The sequence below is a fragment of the Colossoma macropomum genome, unplaced genomic scaffold (genome assembly GCF_904425465.1).
Source record: "Colossoma macropomum unplaced genomic scaffold, Colossoma_macropomum, whole genome shotgun sequence".
In the NCBI taxonomy this organism is placed as follows: domain Eukaryota; kingdom Metazoa; phylum Chordata; class Actinopteri; order Characiformes; family Serrasalmidae; genus Colossoma; species Colossoma macropomum.
The window spans coordinates 16490762-16515456 of record NW_023494804.1 but is presented as its reverse complement, the minus strand read 5'-3'; the positions used below and the strand labels follow the sequence as shown (position 1 = coordinate 16515456).

The 24695-nt window shown below is 40.3% G+C and overlaps 1 protein-coding gene across 1 annotated transcript in view; it reads right to left on the bottom strand.

Annotated features, from left to right (window-relative positions):
• Window positions 1-24695, bottom strand: part of gfra2b (GDNF family receptor alpha 2b) — a 94961-nt gene that overhangs the window by 35085 nt on the left and 35181 nt on the right. The window contains exon 4 of the mRNA XM_036595873.1: window positions 5554-5938. Within this exon, the coding sequence (XP_036451766.1) occupies window positions 5554-5938 (385 nt within the window). The remainder of the gene's footprint in view (window positions 1-5553; window positions 5939-24695) is intronic.

The following is a 24695-nucleotide window of genomic DNA, read 5'->3' as shown; positions in this document are numbered from 1 at the left end:
GTCAGTAGTGTGGTCGTAGCGTGGTGTGTCGTTTCACCCCAGAATGTGTTATGACACCTAATGTCAGTAAAACCCTGTCACTGATACACAGCTGTTACATCAGCTCCACACAGAAGCTGACAAAAGCAGCCTTTACAAGAACTGCTGCTCATAGGAATCAGCCTTTATAAATGTTTATGTAGGTTGATGTCAGCTGCCATTACAAGTTTATGTAATTGCCATGTAGCCTTATGAACCTCGCCTACAGTAAAGTTATCCTAATTTGTCATGTCACTAAATAGTGACTGTTTGAATGGTCATTTGCAAGTGGTACGATTAGCATGTGAACAGGCCTCACACAATGGGAGGGACATTCAGGATGCAGATTAAGCTCCTCCTCATTGTCTTAAGGTTATACACGCTGATATGAGCTGCAGTTCAGTGACTTTCAACACTGCCCTGTACAGTGTGCCACTCAATGTTTTGCTGCTGCTGTATCAAATTAAACCCAGAATGGAACCCCAAAGCCTGCAGTAAGTGACGTGGCTTGAAATTTACACCAACAAAGGCAGTCAGTCTACAGCCTTTAAGACAAACAGACAAATGCTAACTGTAGGTCTGCAGTACATCTCATGTTTTGTTGTAATATGGAATGAAATGGGCAGTCTGTCTAAAGTTCAGTTTGACTGAATATCAGATGATTATTTGACTTGTGAATTCATCACTGCATTATACATTTGATCTGCATCGATAAACTGAACTTAACCCCTTAAAATTCCAGGTTTATTACATACTAAGCCTTATTATTCAGTAACTACAGGGACTGCAATGCAAACTGGCTGAGCTACTCTTTATAATGTGTAATAAAAATGTAGGCCTGCCAATGTGCCATTTAAAGGATAACTTTCCCTTATAAATGTGAGTAGTTTGAATGTCATTGGGTCACTGTGCCAGTGCCAGTCTGCCCTTTTAATCTGATATATAGTTGTGGGTCAGTTTGAAAAATGTTGAGTGAGTTCTGCGAGGTTGTGCTGGGTTTGAGAGTTCTCCGCTAGCACTGATATATAACACAAATTTGTCTGACTATATGTCTTTCATGTTCTCTACTCTTTATATCATAACAGTCAACCCTATAAACATTATTAGGTCTATCAGGCCTTGACGGACTGGGCCAAAAGCTCTGCACAGAGGCCTGGGGGTGTCTTATTACACCACTAGGTAGATACCAAACAGACTACATAGAACCACTGTCTTTACTAAAGAACCCTTGAAGAACCATATTTTATAAGATAGCATGTAAAAGGGTTTTTACTCAGTTTAATATATGGCTACTCCTATTAAATGTACTCAAAGGGACACATCTGAGTTGGCTAGATAACAGTACTTGGGGTCTTTGAGGGTCTGCATGCCACATATATATCCACTGAGACGGACAGATGCCCGCTTGATCTACTGTGTTCAGGTGGTATTAGAGTATTTACAATGTACAAGTTCCTCCTGCTCAGTCACTGCACCTTTCTAAGACTCAAGCACTCTCTGTAGAAGAGTCAGGATTAACCTCCTCTTGGGATTAATCCTGGGACAGTTCAGATTAACCTCCTCTCAGGCAATCATAATTACAAATAGAATCATCTTGATAATTAGAAGTTCAAGAGGGATGTGATGGTTTCTTCTCATTAAAGTCTACAGCGCGAACAGGTGTGACTCTTCATTGCAGAAACAGGATGAATGGCACATGGATATGAAGCTGAAGTGGTCTAGTCTCATGGGGTCCATGCATTATCTCATAATGAGAACACACGTCTGGGGACAACTTATTCAACTTTTGGTCCTGAACTGTCTGCCACTAAGAAGAGTAAATCCCCCCCAAAAAACCCGCCCCCATATTCCTCTAGGCCGTGTCTCTTAATGCCCAGGCAAGTTTTTGAGAGGTTTTAGAGAGTAACATAGAAGTAAAGCAATAAGTAATATGATGACTTTTTTATAGGAATGAGTGAAGTAATCTCATTACAGATTGAGAGAAATAATTAGTAACTTCTATTGCTTCTATGCTAATGCTAGGTAATGGAACTGTCTTTCCACACCTACATGCCTAACCCCTTAAATGGTCAGGGCCCACCGGCAGGCCCACAGTTTATTACACACTTCTATCTGAACTAAGAAAAGCTCAGCAGTTTGCACTGAAGTCCCAGTAGTTAATGAATAATAAGCCTTAGTATGTAATAAGCCTGAGACACATCTGACCCTGCAGACCAAGTGGTCAAGCAGGTCAAAACGATAAACTACAATTTGTCTCCACAAAGAACGCCACCAAAGGATAATGCCAAGTGTGCCTTAGAACAGATGTATGAATGTGATATGATGTATGAAGTGACCTCATCACAGATGTGGTACTGCATACTTGGATAGCTACAGAGGACTTTGTGAGGCTCTGGAAGGTGCTAGAGAGTGTCTTTTAGGTAGAAGTACGATGTATAGTTAAAAGGAAGCAGCTGGAACCTTTTGGGATTGGTAGCATGTTCTTCAGAGATTCCTTCAGTTTGACCCAAACAAGAAGGGCCACAGTCAAGAAAGCCTTCCAAAAATGGTCCCTGACACTGGACCTGGTGTTGGTGCAGGATTCAGTTTATGGACAAGTGCTTTAGAGATGGGTTTGGGTTCCATCTCTTACATAATATGCTACCATGCAGAGATGGAGGCTGAGAAGTGGAGGATCGACAACATACCTACGCAGAAGAGGAACTTTTGTGAATTAACTTTAAGTTGGCCTGACAAAGCTGTTGCTATGCTATTGCAGGTGGTTACTAACGTGTTGTTAGGCTGTGCTATGGTATTGTGGGTCGTTGCTAGGATGAGGCAAGGCCATTGCTTTAGTATCCCTAGGTGGTTGCTAAGGTGTTGCTAGTCCATTGCCATGCTATCCCAGGTGGTTGCTATGGTGTTGCCAGGCTGCTTCTATGATATCCCAGGAGGTTGTTATGGTGTTGCCAGACTACTCTTATGATATCCCAGGAGGTTACTATGGTGTTGTTAGGCTGTTGCTATGGCATCCCAGGTGGTTGCTTAGCAATTGCTAGGCTGCTGCTATGGCATCCCAGGCAGCTACTAAAGTATTGCTTGGCAGTTACTATAGTATCCCAGGTGGTCACTAAGGTGTTGCTTGTCAGTTGCTATGGTATCCTGGGTGGTTATCCCAGGTGGTTAACAAGGTGTTGCTAAGGTCTTGCTATGGTATTGCAGGTGGTTACTAAGATGTAGCTAGGCCATTGCTATAGTATCCCAGGTGGTTGCTAAGATGTTGCCAGGCTGTTGCTATGATACTGCAGGCGGTTGCTAAGATGTTGCTAGGGCTATTGCTATAGTATCTCAGGTGGTTGCTAAGACGTTGCTTGTCCATTGTTATACTATCCCAAGTGGCTGCTATGCTGTTGCTAAGCTGCTGCTATGATATCCGAGGAGGTTACTATGGTGTTGCTAGGCTGTTGCTATGGTATCCCAGGTGATTGCTTAGCAATTGTTAAGCTGCTGCTATGGCATTCCAGGCAGCTGCTAAACTGTTGCTTGGCAGATGCTATGGTATCCCAGGTGGTTGCCAAGGTGTTGCTAGGCTGTTGCTATGGGATCCCAGGTGATTGCTTTGCAATTACTAGGCCATTGCTATGGTATGATATTGTATAGGAGCTCAGGACCAGATACAAGGACAGCAGTCCTTCCATAAAGAGAGTGTCGGGAAGGACTGCTTGCACAAGGCTCGTGATTTGTTCTGCCTGTTCTAGCCTCAGGCACATCAAAATTCTGAGGACAGAAGTTGCCCAACAAAAGTCTGCCCCAGGCTGGGGTGAGTCAGAAAGCTCCTGAGATGCTGTATTATTGCGCCTTTCTCTCTCACACCCTATGTTCCTGCAGATTTTTCAGATGATAGTGCCAGGCACTGCCACTGATTACACTTTTTAGGTCCAGCACTGAGACATACAAGTTTTTCCCTCACAGCCAGCAAGCTTTCTATCGAGCATGATTTACCATAAATAAGCCCACCGGCTTTTAAAATGGCATTCATGCCATTCCACACCATGTCCTGTCACAGTGTTTGCAATCACCAAAACAGTGCTAAGACCAGTCTTGCATGGCCAGACGTGACCTTATAACAAGACCGTCTGGGGAAAACCATGAGAAATTCTGAATTAAATATGAGAGGAACGTAGACTTATTAAAGTGCAGACAAACTTTCTAAAGTTTCAAAACCAGTCCAGTGATTTGTGAAGACTGAGCTCAAGGTATTGGGCACTGGTGTGCTTGCCAACATTGCCTATAATACAACAAGTCTGTTGTTAACACAAATTAAGAGTGTAGATGTTTTCATTACCTTTTGTGAGGGAAAACAGTTCTGTTAGCTAATGATAGCTTTTTACTAGCTAGCTTGTTTTGCCTGTGTTATCGATTGTTGTCCAGATGTGTCAGATTTCACTGCAGTCAAGTACCTAAACAGGCTAACATTAGCATAGTTTGCTAACGTTTGCTAAACCATGCTAATGTTAGCTCAGGGGTGCCTAATCCTGGTCCTGGAGATCTACCACCATGGAGAGTGGTAGATCCAGCGTACCTGGCTCTAATGTTCAGATACCCCTCAAGACCTCCACTATCTGTTTCAGGTGTGTTAGATTAGGATCGGAGGAAAAACTCTGTAGGGTGGCAGATCGACAGGACCAGGAATGGGCCCCCCTGTGTTAGCCTGTTTAGCTGAGTGTCTGAATTAGGGATGTTTTCAGTCACCTATACGTATATATGACAGTTTCAGTATATATGTATATTCAGTATATAGACATATTTATATATGTGTGTATGTTTTTATATATGTCTTCTGGGAGACAATAATACATTGCAAAGCTATATTTCTTCCATCTGTGACACAGTACCAGTGTTGGGGTAGTTACTGTAAAAGAAAAGTAACCAGTTATTAATTACTTCCATGAACCCACACCAGCAGTATCTACCCAATGCATATGTTTGCAGAAACAGCCCTCAAAACCAAGGTGACAAAGATTATTACCAAAAGATATTGAGTTACTCAGTATTATTTATGTGATTACCATTCTATCTTTAAATCAGTTCATGTAGAAAAGCATGTAAGTTAAAAAGTATATGGAATGCAGCTGCACTAGACTGTGTTTGAATGTTTCACTATTGATCTACTGTGTAAACGGTTTGAACTGTTTGAGAACAGCAAAGAAAACAAATCATTCAGATTCATTCAAAGGATCTGTTAGATGTAGGCACTTCATTTTAGACCTATTTGGCCACAAGGTTTGGCCCGAAAGTGCCACTTTAAACTATTTTTATCTGAAAATCAGTGGCCAAAATTTCTGTGCAGCCCTAATTAATACTCTTGATTTCAGAGCAGACGCTGGAGAAGCAGGAGTTTACAATGTTTTGGTTATATTGTATATGTGATTTGATGCCAACATACACTCCTTTCCTCAAAGTCCGCCTACAGCATCTATCTCTGGTGCCGCGATCTTTGCTCTCATTGTTTCCTCCCTGTACTTTCTGTATTGTGACTCTGTCTCTCAGTCATACCTGCAGAGAGGGTCGGAGCGGCAGGTCCTTCTGAGCTCCAGACAGTTGGGCTTCATCTTCTCCTCAAAAGAGCAAGCCGGGACGATGGTCTGGCGGCGGCGCTCGGCGCAGGCCTTGTCCCGGCACGAGCAGAAGAGCAGCGGGTAGCTGAACTCCGTCTGCACGCGCTCAAAGAACTGCCGCAGGGCCTTGTGGCATCGCTTGCGGTTGCACGGCTCCTGGTTGTGTGTGATGGGCGTTGCGCGGTTGCAGGTGGCGATGTACGCTGACCGCTGCCTCTTGCATGTGTCATTTAGGTTGCAGGCCTTGGCCGCATCCAGGCAGGGGTTACAGGGCTTTCCTGTGTCAGAGCACAGGTTCCCCTTCGACAAGGCAGAGTCCATTGCTACAGAGAGAAAGAGAGAGAGATACAAGCTTTACTAATCCAGAAGGGAACTGCATACAGTCATATGCAAAAGTTTAAACAGCCCTGGTCAAATTATATACTTTGTTAATTTTCTAAGTAAAAATAAGTTAACACATGAGAGGATACATCTAACTACGATGTTTCTATGCTAATTTTAGTTATCTGCTTAGAATATTAATACAGCCAAAGTCAGAGCTGAAACACATTTGGGACTTTTAACAGATTTTGGACTTTAGACTAAAATCCTTTGGCTCTAAATGACTCTACGCTATATTTTATTAAAACAAATGATTGAACATTGTATTTTGTCAGTACCAAAACAATCAGAACACTATTCAAACTTTACCAGATGTTTCAGTAGTGACTGTTGTTGTAGTGACAATTTTAGCTCATCAGTGCATGACCAGCAAATGCAGCTTTGAACAGTTATACACACATAACATCATCATATTTTTTATTAAAAAAAAAATTATAAAAAAGTTCTTAGCTGCAGAATATATGACAATTCCTAATGTTCCACACTGATTTTCTGACTTTGGGACACATTTATGTCAAATCAATGGGTTCTAACTGCTCACCATGTGGCCATGATGGACAAGGATGCAGCCTCACTTCCTGCTCTAAAATGCAGGGGCGTGGCTATAATAAGGCTCCACCTACAGACAAAGCTCTTGATCACTCATGATTAATCTAATCTAATCTTTTAATCTACTCTTTTAACTTTAAAATACATTAAAAGGATCTTTTAAAAAACAACATGGAAAAAATGTAAGTATTGCATCAAGTATTAGACACATCCCAATAGGAAGTGCCCTACTAATGATGATTGTGTATATATTTAGCCTATTACTATCTCTATTAATGTCTTGGGTGTAAATAGATCAGAACATAACCCTTATAAATATCTATGGTCAAAATTCTCACTTCTCTTTTTTTGTTTGTATTTTTCACTGTGGGACTGCGGTTAGAACTAATGCTCTGTATAGCTCCTTTCATACAATGATGCCACATAAAAGACTAAACAGTGCAAAATAACATAATAATTACAATAAATAATTGCTCACTAAAATGTTAAAAATACTTAATACCCAGCGTCTGTAATTAATTTCAGCATAAGTAAGTGGTTAATATGTAAACAAAGTCAGAATGCATTCAGAGTCAGAGAGGAAATGCTCTATTTTCCCATCATCAACATTCCATTTAAAACTCAGAAGACGTGTAGGTTCACTGGTGGTTCTGGATAGTAAATAAAATGTCTATATTTGTGTTGTAGTCATGGCGACCCCTGGTTCCTATCAGCACCACTGTAAAGAAATCTGAACCATTTCACACCAAACCACTCTGAATCTCTCCGTTTGACTCTGTTTGAAACAGCAGCTCCACTGTAAACATTTCATGATAAATGGACAAATAGTATGAAATTGTCTGAAATCTTGTTCTATTACCCTGCATTATCATGTTGTGTAGAGTACCTGTTTTGGAGCTCTTTTACAGAGACTTGAACAACACTGTGCATTTACAAACGTGTGCTTGAATGCAATATGACATAACTTTATTATTTAAACATGAATGTTGTACAGATCTGTATTGTTCCAGGTGAGAGAATGATGTTGAGAGAGCGAGCCTGCTTGACAAGTATATAGCTTTGGACCTTGAGGATTTTAAGAACAAAAACCTGAAAAAAAACTGACTTTGAGGAACAAACATAAAGAAACCATGTCCCCAAAGCCCCCCGAGGGCGAATCTTCTGTGTCTGTCGTCTCAGCATTAAATCCGTGACATGTTCTGACCTTTTCAACCGCTCTGATAACGGCTCGCGTGCGCTCTAATTGCGTTTTTTTCCTGAAAGCTCCGTAGCTCTTCGTCTTTGTTCTTGGAAGCCTCTTTAATTAGTTTTTTTTACCCACTGAGAACTGTTGGATAAGCTTTTTTTTACACAGATTGGTAGCAAGGAACTGCTGATGTAACCCGTTTACGAGATAGGTGCGCTTCTCTCGTGACGCTGGAGACCGTGATGTTTATTCAGGCTGTTTTTTGAATGTAAAATGCTCTGATTTTGAGAGCAGCCATGGGAAAATTGGGGCTGTTTCATATTAATGCCGTAATGCCAGCTCTGCTCACGGTGGTTCACCTTGATTTCTGTTGCTGAAACAGTTGAACTGTGCTCAAGTCGACTGAGTCGGCTTGCTTGTTTTGTTTTGTTTTAGTGCTTTGTCTCAGGTTCTGCGGCGCGAAAGCTGATCTGATCTGAGCCGCTTTGTGCCCTCGTTTGTGTCTCTGTCTTCCTCACCGTGGAGCGAGGGAGCCGAATCGGGACGAGGCCTCAGCACGTAGGGCCATCTGAAGCCTCCTCAGTCCCAACACTGGACACTTTAAAACCATGTTTTTAATGAAACATGTTCACTGCTGCATACTAAATACACAATACTTTTTTATTTTTTTACTTAGTGGAAAGCACATAATAATCAGCAGAGTGGACATTCGGACGTAGGCCCATGAAACGTGAGCGTTTTTGAATAATGAGCACGTCTATTATCGCCAGTATAACAAGACACAAAGCAAGCACTGAACCGTTTCTGTGTTTGCTGGATGCACAGCTGGACAAAAGTTTCTGAACACTTACAAGCAGCTGGACTTCTGCATGAACAGATCCTGAGTTATTAAATAATCTTCATTCATAAGAGCTTCTTAACACAAACCACACAATTATATTACTGTATTACATTTATTAGGGAAGCACAGCGAACAACCTAACGTGGGGCACAATTTAACACAAACTTTTACGTTGTCACAGAAGGTCAAGCAGCATGAGCTTCTGGCCACATTACCACATTTCCTAGCCACGGTCTCCCACCAAAATTCGGAGCGATTCGTCAGTCATTTTTTTCAACACAGATTTTGTCAGTTACTGAGCTGTTTGTGTGAATCACAAAATCCAACCTTATATTACATTAATCACCATCTTGTTTCCTACAGCACTGCTTTGAAGCAGCTGATAAGCTCACAGCAAGTGGAGCTGGGCTTAAGTACAGCCTCTGTACTGCAGGGTTAGTTCTTACACAGCATTACAGCTAAAACATCTTTAGTAGAACAAAGACAAATGATGTCAATTTGGTCTTTTTGTTCCAGATGTTTACACAGATTTTCATGTCAGTGTTCATGTATAATTTGATGTGTGTGTCTGTCTGTCAATTGATCTGTCTGTCTGTCGTATAGATGATGATATGTAATTTAGTTTGGTTGGAAAACATATTTATGTCTTACAACATAGAATTATATTGAATTAACTTTGTTTGAACTGATTCATCAGACTTTTCTAGCAGGGGTTAAACTGACCCTCTGTCTGTTGCAGAGAACTCACCCATGAGCTAAACTGTAACACTGCACTTCCCCTCATTTTGGGTGGAATTGTACATGAACAGTAGGAGCTAGAAACAAAGTTCAGGTGTTCATTTTTAGCAGAGATGTTTATGTTACTTGTATAAAAAACATGATTATTCCAACTTAAATTTTTTAAAAATTATTTAGCAAAAACCAAAGCGTGTTAGGTTGTGCCCTGCTCCCCCTTACTTATACCTTGGGACCCTTTCACTCAGTGTGCTTTACTTTTTATACTGGGTGTATTTTAGAACTGTCTGTGTTCGAGTCCTTTTATTTTGTGTTGTGTGTGCTGCTGCAACAAAACAGTTTCCCTCTGCGATCAATTCAGTGCTACCTACCTACCTACCTAACTAACTACACTCTCAGAAATAAAGCTAGTAAACTGTCACTGGGGCAGTACTCCTCTTGTCTCTGGGGTGGTACCTTCAGGGAACATCTCAGTACCTTTAGTCAGGGAACATAACTGAACCATAATCCATTGATATTATATTTTCTAAGTTGTATTGACTCCACACACCCCGTCTCGTCTCCAGGCTTTTATTTTATTGTTCTGTTTTAAAACATCCGGTTATGAAAAGGTACAAATATGTACTTTTTATCTGGAAAAAACTTATTTAAGATACACAATTAGACCTTAAAACCACTGTTGTACCTTTGAGGGAACATTTACATTGTTTGAACCTTGATGATCGAAAAATGTACCTGCACAGAACCTTTATTTCTAACAGTGTAACTACATAAGTAATTAACTAACTGACTAACTAAAGCATTTACATTGCCATATTTAAAAGCAAAAAATGTTTCAAACAGCCGAGGCCATTGATGCAAAAAGTTTGTGAACCTCTAGAACAAAAAGAGTTGAGCACTCCCCTCAGTTCAGACAGGTTTGATCTGCTCTCCGAATCAAAAAACTGTTTTTTGATGGATAACAACACAAATGTTGGTTACCTTCTCTTTAAATTAGAGTTGCTAGGGTCCCAGCTAAAGAGCTGGAAACATCACATGTCCATAAGTTTCCAATTTAGTGTTAAAGGGGCTTTTCACAGACAAACCACTGCTTTATTTAGGTATGTTACACTGATAATAATCAATACATTCATTTTTCAAAATATTGCAGATTTCACAGGCTTAATTACAAAAGTCTGATATACTGGGATTTGAAATCTGTTGAAATTACTGAGAAAAGAGCAATTTTATACCCAGTTTCTAGAACATCATCTGCCCCCCTACTGTTCCTCCTAAATAAACATAAGATTCTACTTCTTACAAAAGTTTTTAACAATAACACTAATAATTACACCAATCAAAGCATAATTCATTACATGGAGTTCAAATGTCCAGATTGCTAGTCATTACATTTTATCTCAATATTTATGTTGAAATAAACATCCATTTCTTTTTTTCCTTTCACAAGGGTAACATTCTAGAAGAGCGTACATACAAAATAAACACATGCAGGATCATTTAGACACACCTAATTTAGTCTCAGTGGTGATGAGCATCTATCTCACCAGCTGCCATGTTTGTTTTTGTTTATAAGAACTTAAAAGAAAACCTTCTAATAAATGCAGACCAATACAAAGAGTTCTGTAGAAACACATAAAAGTGAGAGTGGTGATGTACCTGCTTCTGCAGAGTCACAATACCTGAGGAAAAACGTTTGGATGTCCAGATTGAGCAGGGGACCTGTGAGTGCAGCACAGTGCAAAATGTGGCTGCATTATGCACCCATGTTGCACCTGAAATTAGCATTTGATTTACAAAGACTGCGGTTTATTATGCAAACTGTGTATAGCCCCACCCCCTAACTGCACGCTGTTAAGCTGATGAGTTTATGAGGTTGCTTAAATCAAGGGCAATATTGTGTAATTTTGGTCAGTTTAAAGTACAATTATGACATATTTGGACACATCATGCTTCAATATTCTCAGGAGACCCCAGGCTGCTCAGATGCTCAGATATGCCATTATTTGACATGTAAATCGCTGCTATTGGAGCGAAACCTTGTATCCCTATTTTTGCTGTTTTTGACATAATTAAAAAAAAGCGTGTTGCTTTTTACATTGTCTGTAAATTTAATGATGAATGGACCATAAGAAATGGCATAAAATGACATGGAAAAAAATCTGGTTCCATTGACTTACATTAAAAGTAAAGTAAGTTTTTTCTTTCTCTTGTAAAGCTGCAATTTTGGAGATACCAGGTTTTGTTCCAGCAGCAAAATGCTAACAGAATGTTGATATATTATGAATGTGGCCATATTTTGATCAAAGTAGCTAATTTACCTGGCGTCTCCTACACTTTTATTTTTCATTTTTGTGGGTGGAATGTGTCCGATTTGTGCTTGAAACTTGCTCAAAAGGCTCAGTGAGAGCGTTATTGGTAATGAGAGTGCATGTCAAGGTCCTGATGTAATCTAAGCCGTGCGCTTGTTACGAAGTCTTAACCCTACAGGCCTCCTGCCCGGTGTTTCCCCAGTACTTCCATTTCTCATTATCTCATTGCAGATCTCCGTACAGCTTGCAGTAGGCAAAACTGTTCAAGGGGAAAAATTTGCGATGCTGTGGGTCTTGCCACGAGCCGGCAGGAGGGATAAATATTCTGCGCGTATACGTACGCAATGGCCAATTAGCACTACGCCAGGGCCAGCTTGTTATCTCCCTGACAGACACGTACCCCCAGTATCTCCAGCTCAGAACCCTTCCCCGCGGCGCTCCCCTGCATGTTTTATTTAAGCTGAGGGAATCAGGCAAGGGCTTCAAAACACATCTCGCAGAGGCAGAGGCTTTCGCAAGGTCATGTAAGTGGAAAGTGTACCTGTCTGCTTATTGCCTCTGCCGCAGAAAGCAGCCCTGTGTTTCGATGGGAGCGAAAGCTCCTCCTGGCTCCTGGCTCGGCTCCCCCTGGCCTCCCGACACCGACGCCGGGGCACACAAACACCGTCTCATTTCATCTCTGAAATGGAGAGCCAGGAAAAGAATGCCTGCAAGGCCCTTTGAAATCAAAGTTGAGATCCAAAGGGGGGCAGGGGGAGGGGGGGTTCAAGCTCAGCTCAGCGCTGATCTTTTTTTTAAAGGGTCTCAAATACAAAAGGGCACAGGAACCCGCTTCCTTCAGAACACGTCTGAAGTGGCTTCCCTTCTTATCCTGAAGGAAGAGCTGACGTGATTCCTGCAAAGCAACATGTTTTGCCTAGTAAAATATGTGCAGTGTATCTCTCTGCGCACGTCTGAGGTGGGATCTGTTTTTATTCCTCGAGGAAGGCGGCCCTGGTCCCTCAAACAACAACACGGCTTGCCCGTTAAAAGCAGCCCTATTCCATTTTTGCATTTGATTGTATTTGATTGTTTTTTGCAATATGCTTTAACAGGCAAAATCACAGCCATTCAACGTTCTGAACACGTCAGTGGTGGAATCCTTTTTTCTGTAGCAAGAGCAGATGTGACGACGCGCCTTGCCCATTAAAACAGCTGTGATTTCCTCCAAAGCAGCCCGATTCCAATTGATTGCGCTTGATTGTAATTCTCAAATATGTTTTGACAGTAAAATTGGGGCTGTTTTTATTTCTGAATGCATCTCAGATGTGATCCCTTTTACTTCATCAGGCAAAACAATCCTGATCCCTCAAAAACAAGACCCATTAAAACAGCTGCCATTCCTCAAAAGCAACACATTTTGCCTGGGGGAAAAATATGTGCCACATTTCCTTCTGGACACATCTCAGATGGGATCCCTTTTAATTCCTCATGCAAAACAATCCACACCTTGCCCATTAGCAGCTCAATTCCAAAGGCAGTCGGATTTCTTTTCGATTGTGCTTGATTGTGATTCCACAGAATGTTTCAGCAGGGAAAATCTCGGTTGTTCTTCCTTTTGACTGCATCTGAGGTGGGATACCTTCTAATTGCTTGGAGAAAAACAACCCAGATTGCTCAAAAACATTCCCTTTTGCCAGGCAGTGTGTGTCCATTTGTTGTGCAGCATATTTAAAACAGCCACAATTACTCGAAAGCATCCAAAATCCATCAGATTGTACTTGTTTGTGATTCTGCAGTACATTTTGCCAGCCATTTTTTAGGATTTCGTTGTTCTGGACACGTTTAAGGTAGGATACCTTTATGTTCCCCAGGGAAAAAATGAAATGGAATCAGGCTGATTTCAAGGATTTCGTTTGAATGATTAGGAATTGCAACTGTTCTTCCTAAAGAGTAAAAATAGAAGCCACCTCAGATGTGTTCAAAAAGTTCAGTCCAATAAAAACATGCCCACCAAAGTATGTTACAGAGCAAACAGCAGGCCAAATTTTATTGGACAGTTCTTTTTAAACACATCTGAGGTGGGTTCCCTCCTTATTCTTCAGGAAGAGCAGTCATGATTCCTCAAAAACAACACATTTCATTGGGCTATTCTTATTTCTGGACACATCTGAAGTGTGAAACAAGCTTCATTCCTCAGAAACAACATGCTTTGTCCATTGAAAACAGCGGTGATTCCTCAAAAGCAGCCCAATTCCATTTGATAGTACTTAATGGGATTCTGCAGAATGTTTCAACAGGCTATTGTTCCTTCAGAACATGTCTGAGGTGGGCTACCGCTTTATTCTTTGGAAAAACAGGCATGATTCCTTGAAAACAGCTCATTTCACTGGGCTGTTCTTCTTTCTAGACACGTCTGAGGTGTGAAACAGTCCTGATTCCTCAAAAACAACATGCTTTGCCCATTAAAACAGCCATGATTCCTCAAAAGCAGCCCAATTCCATTTGATAGCTCTTGACTGGGATTCTGCAGAATGTTTCAGCAGGCTGTTCTTCCTTCAGAACATGTCTGAGTTGGGATCCCGCTTTCTTCCTTGAAAAAAACAGGCATGATTCCTCGAAAGCAACACACTTCACCTGGTAAAATATGTGCAGCACATCTTTCTGGACACAGCTGAGATGGGATCTGAAGGCAGACGGCCCTGGTTCCTCAAAAACGACATGCTTTGCCAATTAAAGCAACTCTGGTTCCTCTAATGCAGCCTGATTCTGATTGATTGTATTTGATTGGAATTGTGCAGTATGTTTCAGTAGACAAAATCACAGCTGTTCTTATTTGTGAACACATCTCAGATGCAATCCCTTTTAATTGCTCAGGGAAAACAATCTTGTTTCCTCAAAAACAGCATGTTTTTCCACTAAAACAGCGATTCCTCAAAAGTAACATGCTATTCCTGGTAAAACAAGATTTTCTGGACACATCTGAAGTGGGAACTGTATTTATTCTTCAAAGAAGGCGGCCCTGGTTTCTCAAAAAGGGACAAGCTGTGCCTATTAAAACAGCTGTGATCAACATGTTTTGCCTGGAAAAGGTGGCTGTTTGTTGTGCAATGTATTTTTGTTGATTCCACAACTACATGCTTTGTCCATTAAAGCAGCCCTGATTCCTCAAAAGCAGCTCAATTACATCTAATTGTATTTGGTTCTGATTCTGCAATGTAGTTTGCTTGCCAAAATTGTAGAAGTTCATTGTTCTAAACCTGTGTGAGGCAGGATACGTTTTAATTCCTGGTGACATTTTCCTTGAAGGGTGTCTACATAACACATTCATAACATGTTCATGAACATTTAAATCAACGTTCATAAAGCATATATGTTTTACATGATATTAATATGGACTACTGAGACATTTTTTTAAAATAAAAGTCATTTTTTATTTTGAAAAACTAGATTTTCAGCAAAACAGCTCATTTCTAGACAGCTAAAATAAAAATGACCTCGCTTCACCCCTTTGGTCATTAAGTGCTTTGACACGTAATCACCATACTAAGATTCCAAAGCATATTTTGCGAGTAATTTACTGTCCATGTGATAAAGTGACATACAAAGCAAATGCTTAAGAAAACAGATAATTTTAAACAGATAATTAAAAAAAGATCAAAGTATAGGTGAATGTCAAAGCACTTAATGACCAAATGATTATTTTGGCTGTCCAGAAATGAACCGTTTTACTGAAAACAATATACTTTTTAAAAATATATCTCAATAGAATGACATCTTTTATAAATGTTGATTTAAACATTCATTAACATGTTATGAAGTGTTTGTGTAAGGTGTTATGAATGTGTTATGTAGACACCCTTCAAGTAAAGTTTTACCTAATTCTTCATGCAAAACAATCCTGATTTCTCAAAATCAACATGCCTTGCCCATTAAAACATACCTTAAAGCAGCCCAACACCATAAGATTATACTTGACCGAATACTTGCAGAATATTTCAGCTGGCAAAATCATAATATTCTTCCTTCTGAGTCCATCATCTTTTTATTCTTCAACAAGTACTGATGTGATTCATCAGCAACAACATGCCTCGCCCATTAAAACAGCTGTGATTCCTTGAAAGCAGCCTGATTCCATTTGTACTTGATTGTGATCCTGCAATGTTTTGACAGGCAAAATCACAGCTGTTTTTATTTCTGAACACATCTCAGATGGGGACCGTTTTAATTCCTCAGGCAAAACAATCCTGATTCCTGAAAAACAACATGCTTTGCCTGTTGAAACAGCTGTGATTCCTTGAAAGCAGCCCATTTGAGTCCATTTAATTTACTGTGATTCTGCAATATGTTTCAGCAGGCAAGATCATGGCTGTTCTATCTGAACTCGCCTGACGTGGGATCCTGTTTTATTTCTCAGGAGTCCTGATTCCTCAAAAACACCACACCTTGCCCATTAAAACAACTGTGATTCTTTTCTGTATTTTAATATTTTAATATTTTATATAAATGTTAGAACGTGTCGACCAGAGAAGGATGGGTTCCCCTTCTGAGTCTTGGTTCCTCACAAGGTTTCTTCCTCTTGCTCTTAGGCAGTTTTTTGCCACTGTTGCCATTGGCAACGCTCATGGGGGCTCAGACCCGGATTTTTCTGTAAAGCTGCTTTGCGACAACACCGGTTATAAAAAGCGCCATATAAATAAACCTTGACTTTACTTGATTCCTTGAAAGCAACTTTTGCTGGGCATGTGTTGCTTTTGAGGAATTGTGGATATTTTTTATTCTAAGCACATTTGTGGTGGGATCTCTGTTTATTTCTCTGGAATTACTACTCATGACACGGTTATTATCATCAATTCTATTCCTACAATGAAAAGTAACAGTGAAAAACATGTACTCTTTATCTGTAATATATTTTCATCAGAAGAAAATATAAACAAATCTACAAATATTAATACAGTAAAACAAACTGAAACTGAACCCAAATAAAACCCAAATAAAAAGCCAAACAGAAATAAAAGCGAATGAAAAATTCTGTGTAATAACGATCACAGCATGAAAGCAGCATGTTTTTCTGTTTAGGAGCGCTGTGAGGTCTATGCAGAACAGCAGGGAGCCTGAAGTCCAGCTTGTGATGTATGTTTGAGTTAGTAATTGGTGCTCTGGTGAAAGCAGATGGGTGACTTTTTGAGGCAAATAAACAAACAACTCTCACACAGCTGAACAGCAGCAGCCTCTTGAATTAAAAATTATAATCTCCAGAAAACCCCCATCAGCTATCGATATTAACTAATATCTAATATAGGTCCAGACTCCTAAACTTTGAATCCTGAAAGAGTGAGTATGTATTATTTAGAACATTTAATGCCATTTCAACACTGAACACCAAAAATGACTCGGAGCGTAGGATTAAAATAATAGGATTATAATAAAAACTAGCTCAGCACTAAAACGAGCTTAGCAAACTAAAAATAGTTGCTAGTTTGAATTGAATTTAGATGAATTTCTGTACAAAGTATAAAAATTCATTTACTAAGCTGAACTCGGCTTCTTATTTGAATTTTCGGTTTCTTAAAAGGTGCAGAAGTTGGGTGCCAGAATGTGACCTCTGGAACATTGAAGGTGAAACATTTGAATATTTGAAAGTTGGTGAACTAAAAGACTGTTTCGGCCTTGTAGCGACTGTTGCGCTTGTTTAACTGCAGAAGCCATAAATCATTCAAAAATAGAGAGTTCAGGTTTTTTCTTTTTTTGAGGAAAATGGTAAGTTCACCTGGTAAGACTGGAGTTTAGGTGCTGAGAGAGGGCTTATTGATCACATCGATGCTGCTTCTAGCTCATGGAGGCAAACTTGAATTCTCACACTTCACTTTTCTTCAAGAATAAAACAAGCCAAGCATGAGCACAGTGACAGACCAATAACTAAATAACTGACTCGTTTTGCAGCCAGATTCCTCTCCATATTTCTTAGACTTTGGGTCTCAAGTCTTTCCAAGTCATTAGGCTCAAGTCCAAGTGAAATTCGAGTCATTGGTGTTCCAGTCCAAGTCAAGTCATCTGTGTTCAAATCAAAGTCTGAGTCATTGATGTTCAAGTCAAATTCAAGTCATTGGTGTCTGAATCACTGGTGTTCAAGTCAAAGTCCGAAACTTCAGGGTTCAAGTCAAAGTTCAAGCTGTTGGTGTTCAAGACAATGTCCAGGTTAGTGGTGTCCAAGTCAATGTCTGAAATCATTGGAGTTCAACCCAAAGTTCGAGTCGTGTGGGTTCAAGTCAAAGTCTGAGTCATTGGTGTTCAAGCCAAAGTCTAAGTCATCGGTGTTCAGGTGAATGTCTGAGTCATCAATGTTCAAGTCAAAGTGACTGTTGTTCAAGTCACATTCTAAATCAGTGGTGCTCAGATGAAAATCTGAGTCATCAAGGTTCAAGCCAAAGTCTGAATCATTGACATTTAAGTAATTTTTTTTCAAGTCTTTTTTTAAGTCACTGTTGTTCAAATTCGAGTCATTGGTGTTCAAGTCCAAGTCCGAGTCATTGGTGTTCAAGTCTAAGTCAGATTCATTTATGTTGAAGTCAAAGTCAGAGTCGTCAGAGTTTAAATCAAAGTCGAGTCATCAGGGTTCAAGTCAAAGTCTAGTCATTGTTTAGACTTTCCACTGGGGGACCCCCCGAGACTTGGGCCACCATTTGATCCCTGAACTCAAGCCATGAAACGAACTAAAACAAAACAAAAACTCATCCTTTTCAGAAAATAAAAACAAAACTATTATTGCACTAAAACACAAAAACTAAACTGCAATTGAAAACCAAAGAATGAACAAAATAAAAATAAAAACTAATGTAAATTTCCAATGAAAATATAATCAGTCTGGTCATGATTCCTTGAAAGCAGCGTGTTTTTCTGACCAGGATCGCTGTGAGGCGTATATAGAACAGCAGGAAGCCTGAGGTCCGGTCTGTGATGTATGTTTGAGTTAGTAATTGGTGCTCTAGTGCCAGCAGATCCAGAGGGAAACTGAGGGAGATTTTTCGAGGCAAAGAAACGAACGACTCGCATACAGGCTGAACAACAGCAGCCTCTTGAACTGACAATTACAATCACCAGAAAAACCCTGTCAGCTCACGCAGATCTGGCTGAGGACGGAGATAGACTGGGTTTTGCGCCGGGACTCGGTGAAGGGGAAAAGGTCAGCTTTGAAGTTGTCAGAGAACTAAATTAGGAGCTCGCTCTCTGCCTCTCTGTGTCTGTGTCTTATCCTGTGCTCTCTCTTTCTTCTATTCTCTCTCACTCTGTCCGTCTTCATTCTACTGATTTGTTGCAGTAGACACTTTCAGGCCCGGACAAATAGGCAGAGGAACGAACTGAATCAATCTTCCCAACGTATAATGCCGTTTATCAGCTGCCAAATCCCGTCTGTTTGCGTGAAAGAGCTTTAGAGCTTGTTTACCAGCCGCTGGTTCTTTCTTCTCCGCAACTGAACTAATGACTCAGCTTTGTCCTTTGGGTTCATTTAGTAAAACAAACCAGTTCTACACTTTTCTTAAAAGCCGGGCCTCTTGGAGGTGGTTCAGAGACGTGCTGCTGTCCTTTCTTTGCTTTCCGTTTCATCCTTTTTCTTAAGAACGTCCCGTCTTGACCGTGAACCACTTTAATAAGAAGATTCTTATATCGCTACCACCTGGTGTGACAAATAAATAAATAATCTGATCTACTTGGCGTATTATTTCCTTTAAAGTTGTCTCCAGTTGAAGTGTTCTTTCAAGATGGGTTCTGTCTCAGCGGCCAGTTACGCACTAATCGATTAGAAACGCTTCTCTTGTCTCAAACACCCTTTAATGTTCCAGTCTGCTTTATGCTATCCTTTAAACGTCACATTCTGTTATCCTCTTATCTCTCTCCCCCTCTCTATTTCTCCCACCCTCTATCTTTTTACCCCCTCTCTTTTTTCTGTCCTAGAAACATCTCTCACTGAGGTTCATGGACAGTTTAATGTGTAAAAGTAGGGAGACAATCTAACACATTTTGGTTTTTGATCAATAATTTAAAAAGTATTTAAGCAAGATTATTAATCTTATTATACAAACAACCTACACATCTCTGCTTGAAATGACAACATAAACTGGAAGGGGAAAGCTTGTGTTATCCCAGGTGGTTGCTAGGATGTCGCTAGGCTGTCGTTATGCTATTCCAGGTGGTTGCTAAGATGTTGCTAGGCCATTGCTTTGGAATCCTAGGTGGTTGTTGAGGGGCTGCTAGGCCATTGCTATGCTATCCCATCCCAGGTGGTTGCTAAGATGTTGCTAGGCCATTGCTTTATAATCTCAGATGGTTGCTTAGGTTTTGCTAGACTGTTGCTATGGTACCCCAGGTGGTTGCTTAGATGACGATAGGCCATTACTTTGGAATCCCAGGTGGTTGCTGAGGAATCTCAGCTAGGCTGTTGCTATGCTACATTATACCAGGCTGTTGCTGAGGTATTGCTAGGCCATCATTATGCTATCCAAGGTGGTTGCTAAGAGGTTGCTAGGCCATTGCTTTGGAATCCCAGATGGTACCGAGATGTTACTTGGCTGTTGCTATGCTACGTTATCCCAGGTGGTTGCTAAGGTATTGCTAGGTCATTGCTAAGTTATCCCAGATGGTTGCTAAGGTCTTGCTAGGCCTTTCCAATGGTACCCCAGGTTGTTGCTAAGGTATTGCTATGCTATGATATCCCAGGTGGTTGCTAAGGTGTTGCTAGGCTGTCGCTATGCTATGCTATTCCTAATAGTTGCTAAGGTGTTGCTAGGCTGTTGCTATGCTATGTTATCTCAGATGGTTGCTAAGTTGTTGCTAGGACTTTGGTTTGGTACCCCAGGTGGTTGCTAAGATGTTACTAGGCCTTTGGTATGGTACCCCAGGTAGTTGCTGCGGTGTTGCTAGGCTGTTGCTAGGCTACATTATCCCAGGTGGTTGCTATGGTGTTGCTAGGCCATTGCTATAATATCCTAGGTCATTGCCAAAGTGTTGCTGAGCCATTGCTGTTTTCCTAGATGCTTGCTAAGGTGTTGGGCCTTTGCTATAATATTCCAGGTGGTTTTGAAGGTGTTGCTAGGTTATTGCTTTGGAATCCCAGGTGGTTGCTAAGATGTTGCTAGGCTTTTGCTATGCTATGTTATCCCAGGTGGTTGCTAAAAGTTGATATGCCATTGCTATGGTGTCCCAGGTGGCTGTTAATATATGTGTATATATGTGTGCTAGTATGCATGGTAGTATGTATGTAACATCTATGATAATAAAGGTAAAGAGTGACACACTGAACACTCAAACATCTGAGATTAGATTTAGTTGTTGAGGCTTCTGTGTCATTTTCTGCTGATGATATTGAGAAACTATTAGTATTTAGTGGTAGTTTCACTGGAAATTAAATAAATTAAGAGTAGTCTCTGACTTTTGAATATATATCTGTCTATACAAAGTCCATGTGTTATATTAGTTTGTGCCCTGCTCTCCCCTACTAAACTGACTCTCAGACAAATTGAATCGGACAGTTCCCTGTTGTAAAGCTGAATAAACAAATAACCTCAGTTCAGAGATATTGCGCTGTATCTTGGATGTCCTGTGATCTGTTCAAAATGCATTTGTTTTGTGAATGTGTTTTCACATCCCCTCTCCCCACTTTTGAACTAAAGGCTTTGTGTTCTGAAAGGCTTTTGTTTGTCTCTGATATGTGCTTGGAGGAATAAGCTTGTTCAAATTCTGAAGAACTTATTGTATAATCACTGAAAATGGGGCGTGACTAATCAACAAAAAATATACCCTTTTGTTGGGCATCCGTGATAAGAGCAGGGGGCAGTAAGTGCTTTAGTAAGTGCCGCGAACCGATATATTGGTAAAATCATGTTTTTGGATGGAAATGACCCATGAAACAAGCCCTGACCGTCCAGCTGCATCAAGGCACTGTCATATTTTCTGATTAGAGCATCCCTGATGAAGTGGCCAAACGAATGACCAAATAATCTCCACACATTTCCCCGTCGCGCGCCTGGCGAGCTCTTGGGTGCTATTTTCAGACGGCAATCCTATCTGTCGAATATCAGGATCCAGATTACCTCTGGTGTGGGGTAAATAATGAGAAATGTGATCTGGCGCATAAGGAATTGAAAAGAAAATAGCTTTTCATGACAGAATGGAGGATGGCTTTTGTTCCTTTCCATCAGTGCGGGAGCTGAGTGTGTTTTATTTTCTATATTTGTATTCTCCCACTCGCTTTGCCTTTCCCTGAAAAGGTCTGAAAACCCCAGGTGATGTCTCCAAAAACTTGATATACTCAGAACCCCGCTATGCACTTAATTTGTGAAAGAAAATACAATCAAGTTTCGGAGTTGACAGTGGAAGGAAAGGAGAAAGAAAAGCCTCCGCGCGGTCAGGGCTATGAATCATGCCTTATTCATGCAAGTTTTTTCCTCCTCAATGCTGTAATTATGATTCATATGAACTAATTTTGTTCTCCTCGGTGGTCGGACTGAATTGCTGTTATAATCGTGACTAATACAGCCCCATTTGCACCAATTATACCAAACTTAAGCTGTATTGTAGTAAAAGTACCATAGTTACCATACGTACAGTGCTTGATGGATCTGTCAGAGGCTTGGTTTGTTCACACTGCCTAATCAGGAGCTTTGTGTTTTTGGTGGAGGATGCTGAGAATAGTGCTCCACAATCAATGTCCACTTTATTAGGAACCCTTGCCTTGGGTTCCCATTGACTGGAACAATTTGTGTGCTCTGTCTACGTTAGAGGTCCACTATGCACTGTATACTATAGTACAAGAGTCGGCAACATGTGGCTCCGGAGCTGAATGCAGCTCTTTTGCTGCCCTGTTGCGGCTCCACAGCAGAATTCGATTTTTAGGTAAAAATGAAATAATCCTAGTTTTAACACAGTTCTAACACAGTTTTAACAATAAATGGTGTTAAAAGCTGGAGTTAATGTATAATTGCTAATTCATCCTTTAACCCTGAAGGTTGGCGGTCAGATTGCTGGTCGCAGACAACAATCTTTCTCCTAGCTAGTAGCTAATGAAATGGCAAGGAGAAAGATTTAAGATAAACATCAATAATTTGGAGATGAATGGACTCATTTGCGTTTATAATCACTCCAGCTCTATTTGCCAGATTCTCGTTTGAATTTTTCCGTTCCACCTTAAATGGTGGAATTCTGGCGCCTCAGGCACCATTTAAGGTGGAACGGGAAAATTCGAAGAAGAAGCTGGCGAATGAGAATCTGATTTCAGCCTCATGAGAAGTCTGTTCTACTTTTGAGGAAGAGTTTCCTGCTGGAGATACAGCTGAACTAAAGCTTAAAGCAGAGCAGAGTAGGTCTGTATTTTCATATATTATGTTATATATGTTATATTTTAAGCCTATACTAGTACATTAGTGCATACTAAGACTTATCTACAGCCAAGATGGTAAAATGGACATAAAATGTTGTGGCTTCAAAGGTGGTTTGATTTTTGTTGAAAGGACAGAATGGCTCTTCTTCACATTTGGGTTGCGACCTCTGTTATAGTACTATGGTAATATGCAACACTTTGGGTGCCCATAGTCTTTTTAGTTTTGTTGATTTTCAAAATAATAAAATAAATGATCACATCCTCTATGGAGAACACACTTCTGAACATTTTAATGTACAATTACTGCTCCATTTAACATACTGCAGGAAAAAATGAAACCTGCAAAATATATGGTACATTTGACACTTCATGCTTCATTTTGTGCACTAAAAATTCCATATTTAATTTTCTGTATGTGATGTGTAACTTTTTTCACTTCACTTTGATCCGGGGTGTTCAAGCTTTTGCATACTGCTGTAGGTGTACAATTACAGACTGTAGTCTGTACCATTCACCCCCCAAAAACATTTAGCCAAGAGTGACTCCCGTGGACAGAAACTGGCCATTGATGAAATGCAAGAGAACAAACGAGGCTTGTGACATGCCATCGTCCGTTTGTGCCCCCTAGCTCTGGCAGATTGGGGACAGTATCGTGGTGGGAGGAAAGCAAGAGTCACTCTCCAAAAAAAATATTTAAAAACAGCCGTTGAGTGTGTCAGGGTGAGTTTTACTTGTGGAAAAAAGGAACTGTGAATATTGACTGAGAGGATTCTCCTAACCCTAATTTACTCAACTGATGTCTACTGCACTTTTCTCCAGTGATTTGTGTTAGCACAGCAGGTTTTCTCTTGGAAGTATTTTTACTGTAGAACAAATCAGAATGTTTGGAAACATGAATGTTGGCTGTACTGCTGGGTGGATAAACGCATCCAGTGAGCGGTAGAAGCAGCTCTTCTCACTGAAATAAACATATGGCCATCTCTTACTGTGCTAAGCTAGTCTGTACTGTTTGTAGCCTGTTATTGTGATTATTCTATTAGGCTTGGCTTTGTGTCTTTAGATGTATTAAACTGTGTTTAATTCAAGACTCGATTTGAGATTCAACAGCTTGTCATACGCACAATTCTTACTCAATTCTTACTTAAAGAAAATGGTTCTATATAGAAACATGAACACTCAAAGACCCTTTGCATGATTAAAGGGTTCCTTGCATCATAAAGTTCTTCAGATTGAACTTTTTCGAAAGGGTTCTATTTAGCCCCAAGCTTGTATCGTAACAATAGAAGAACCCTTCTTGGTGTTATATAAAACCTTTTTAAAAAAGGTTCCATATAGAACCATAAACCACACATTCTCCATCAATCTGAAGAACCATTTAAAAATGCCAAGAACCCTGCATGGTGAAGTGGTTCTTCAGATTGACGGAGAATGTGTTGTACATGGTTCTGTAGGGAACCTTTTTGAAATCGGTTGTATATATTACAATATGGATCTATAAAGAACCATTTTCCTTACTAAAGAACCCGACATCGTAACAACAGCAGAACAGTTTTTGATGCTGTATAGAACATTTTTCTAAATATGGATCTACAGCACATTCTCCACCAATCTAAATAAGCATTTCACTATGCAAAGAGCCCTTAAGTCATGCAAGAGGTTCTTTGAGTGTTCATGGCTCTATATAGAACCAGTTCTTTTCTAAAGGACCCTTGAAGAACCATCATTG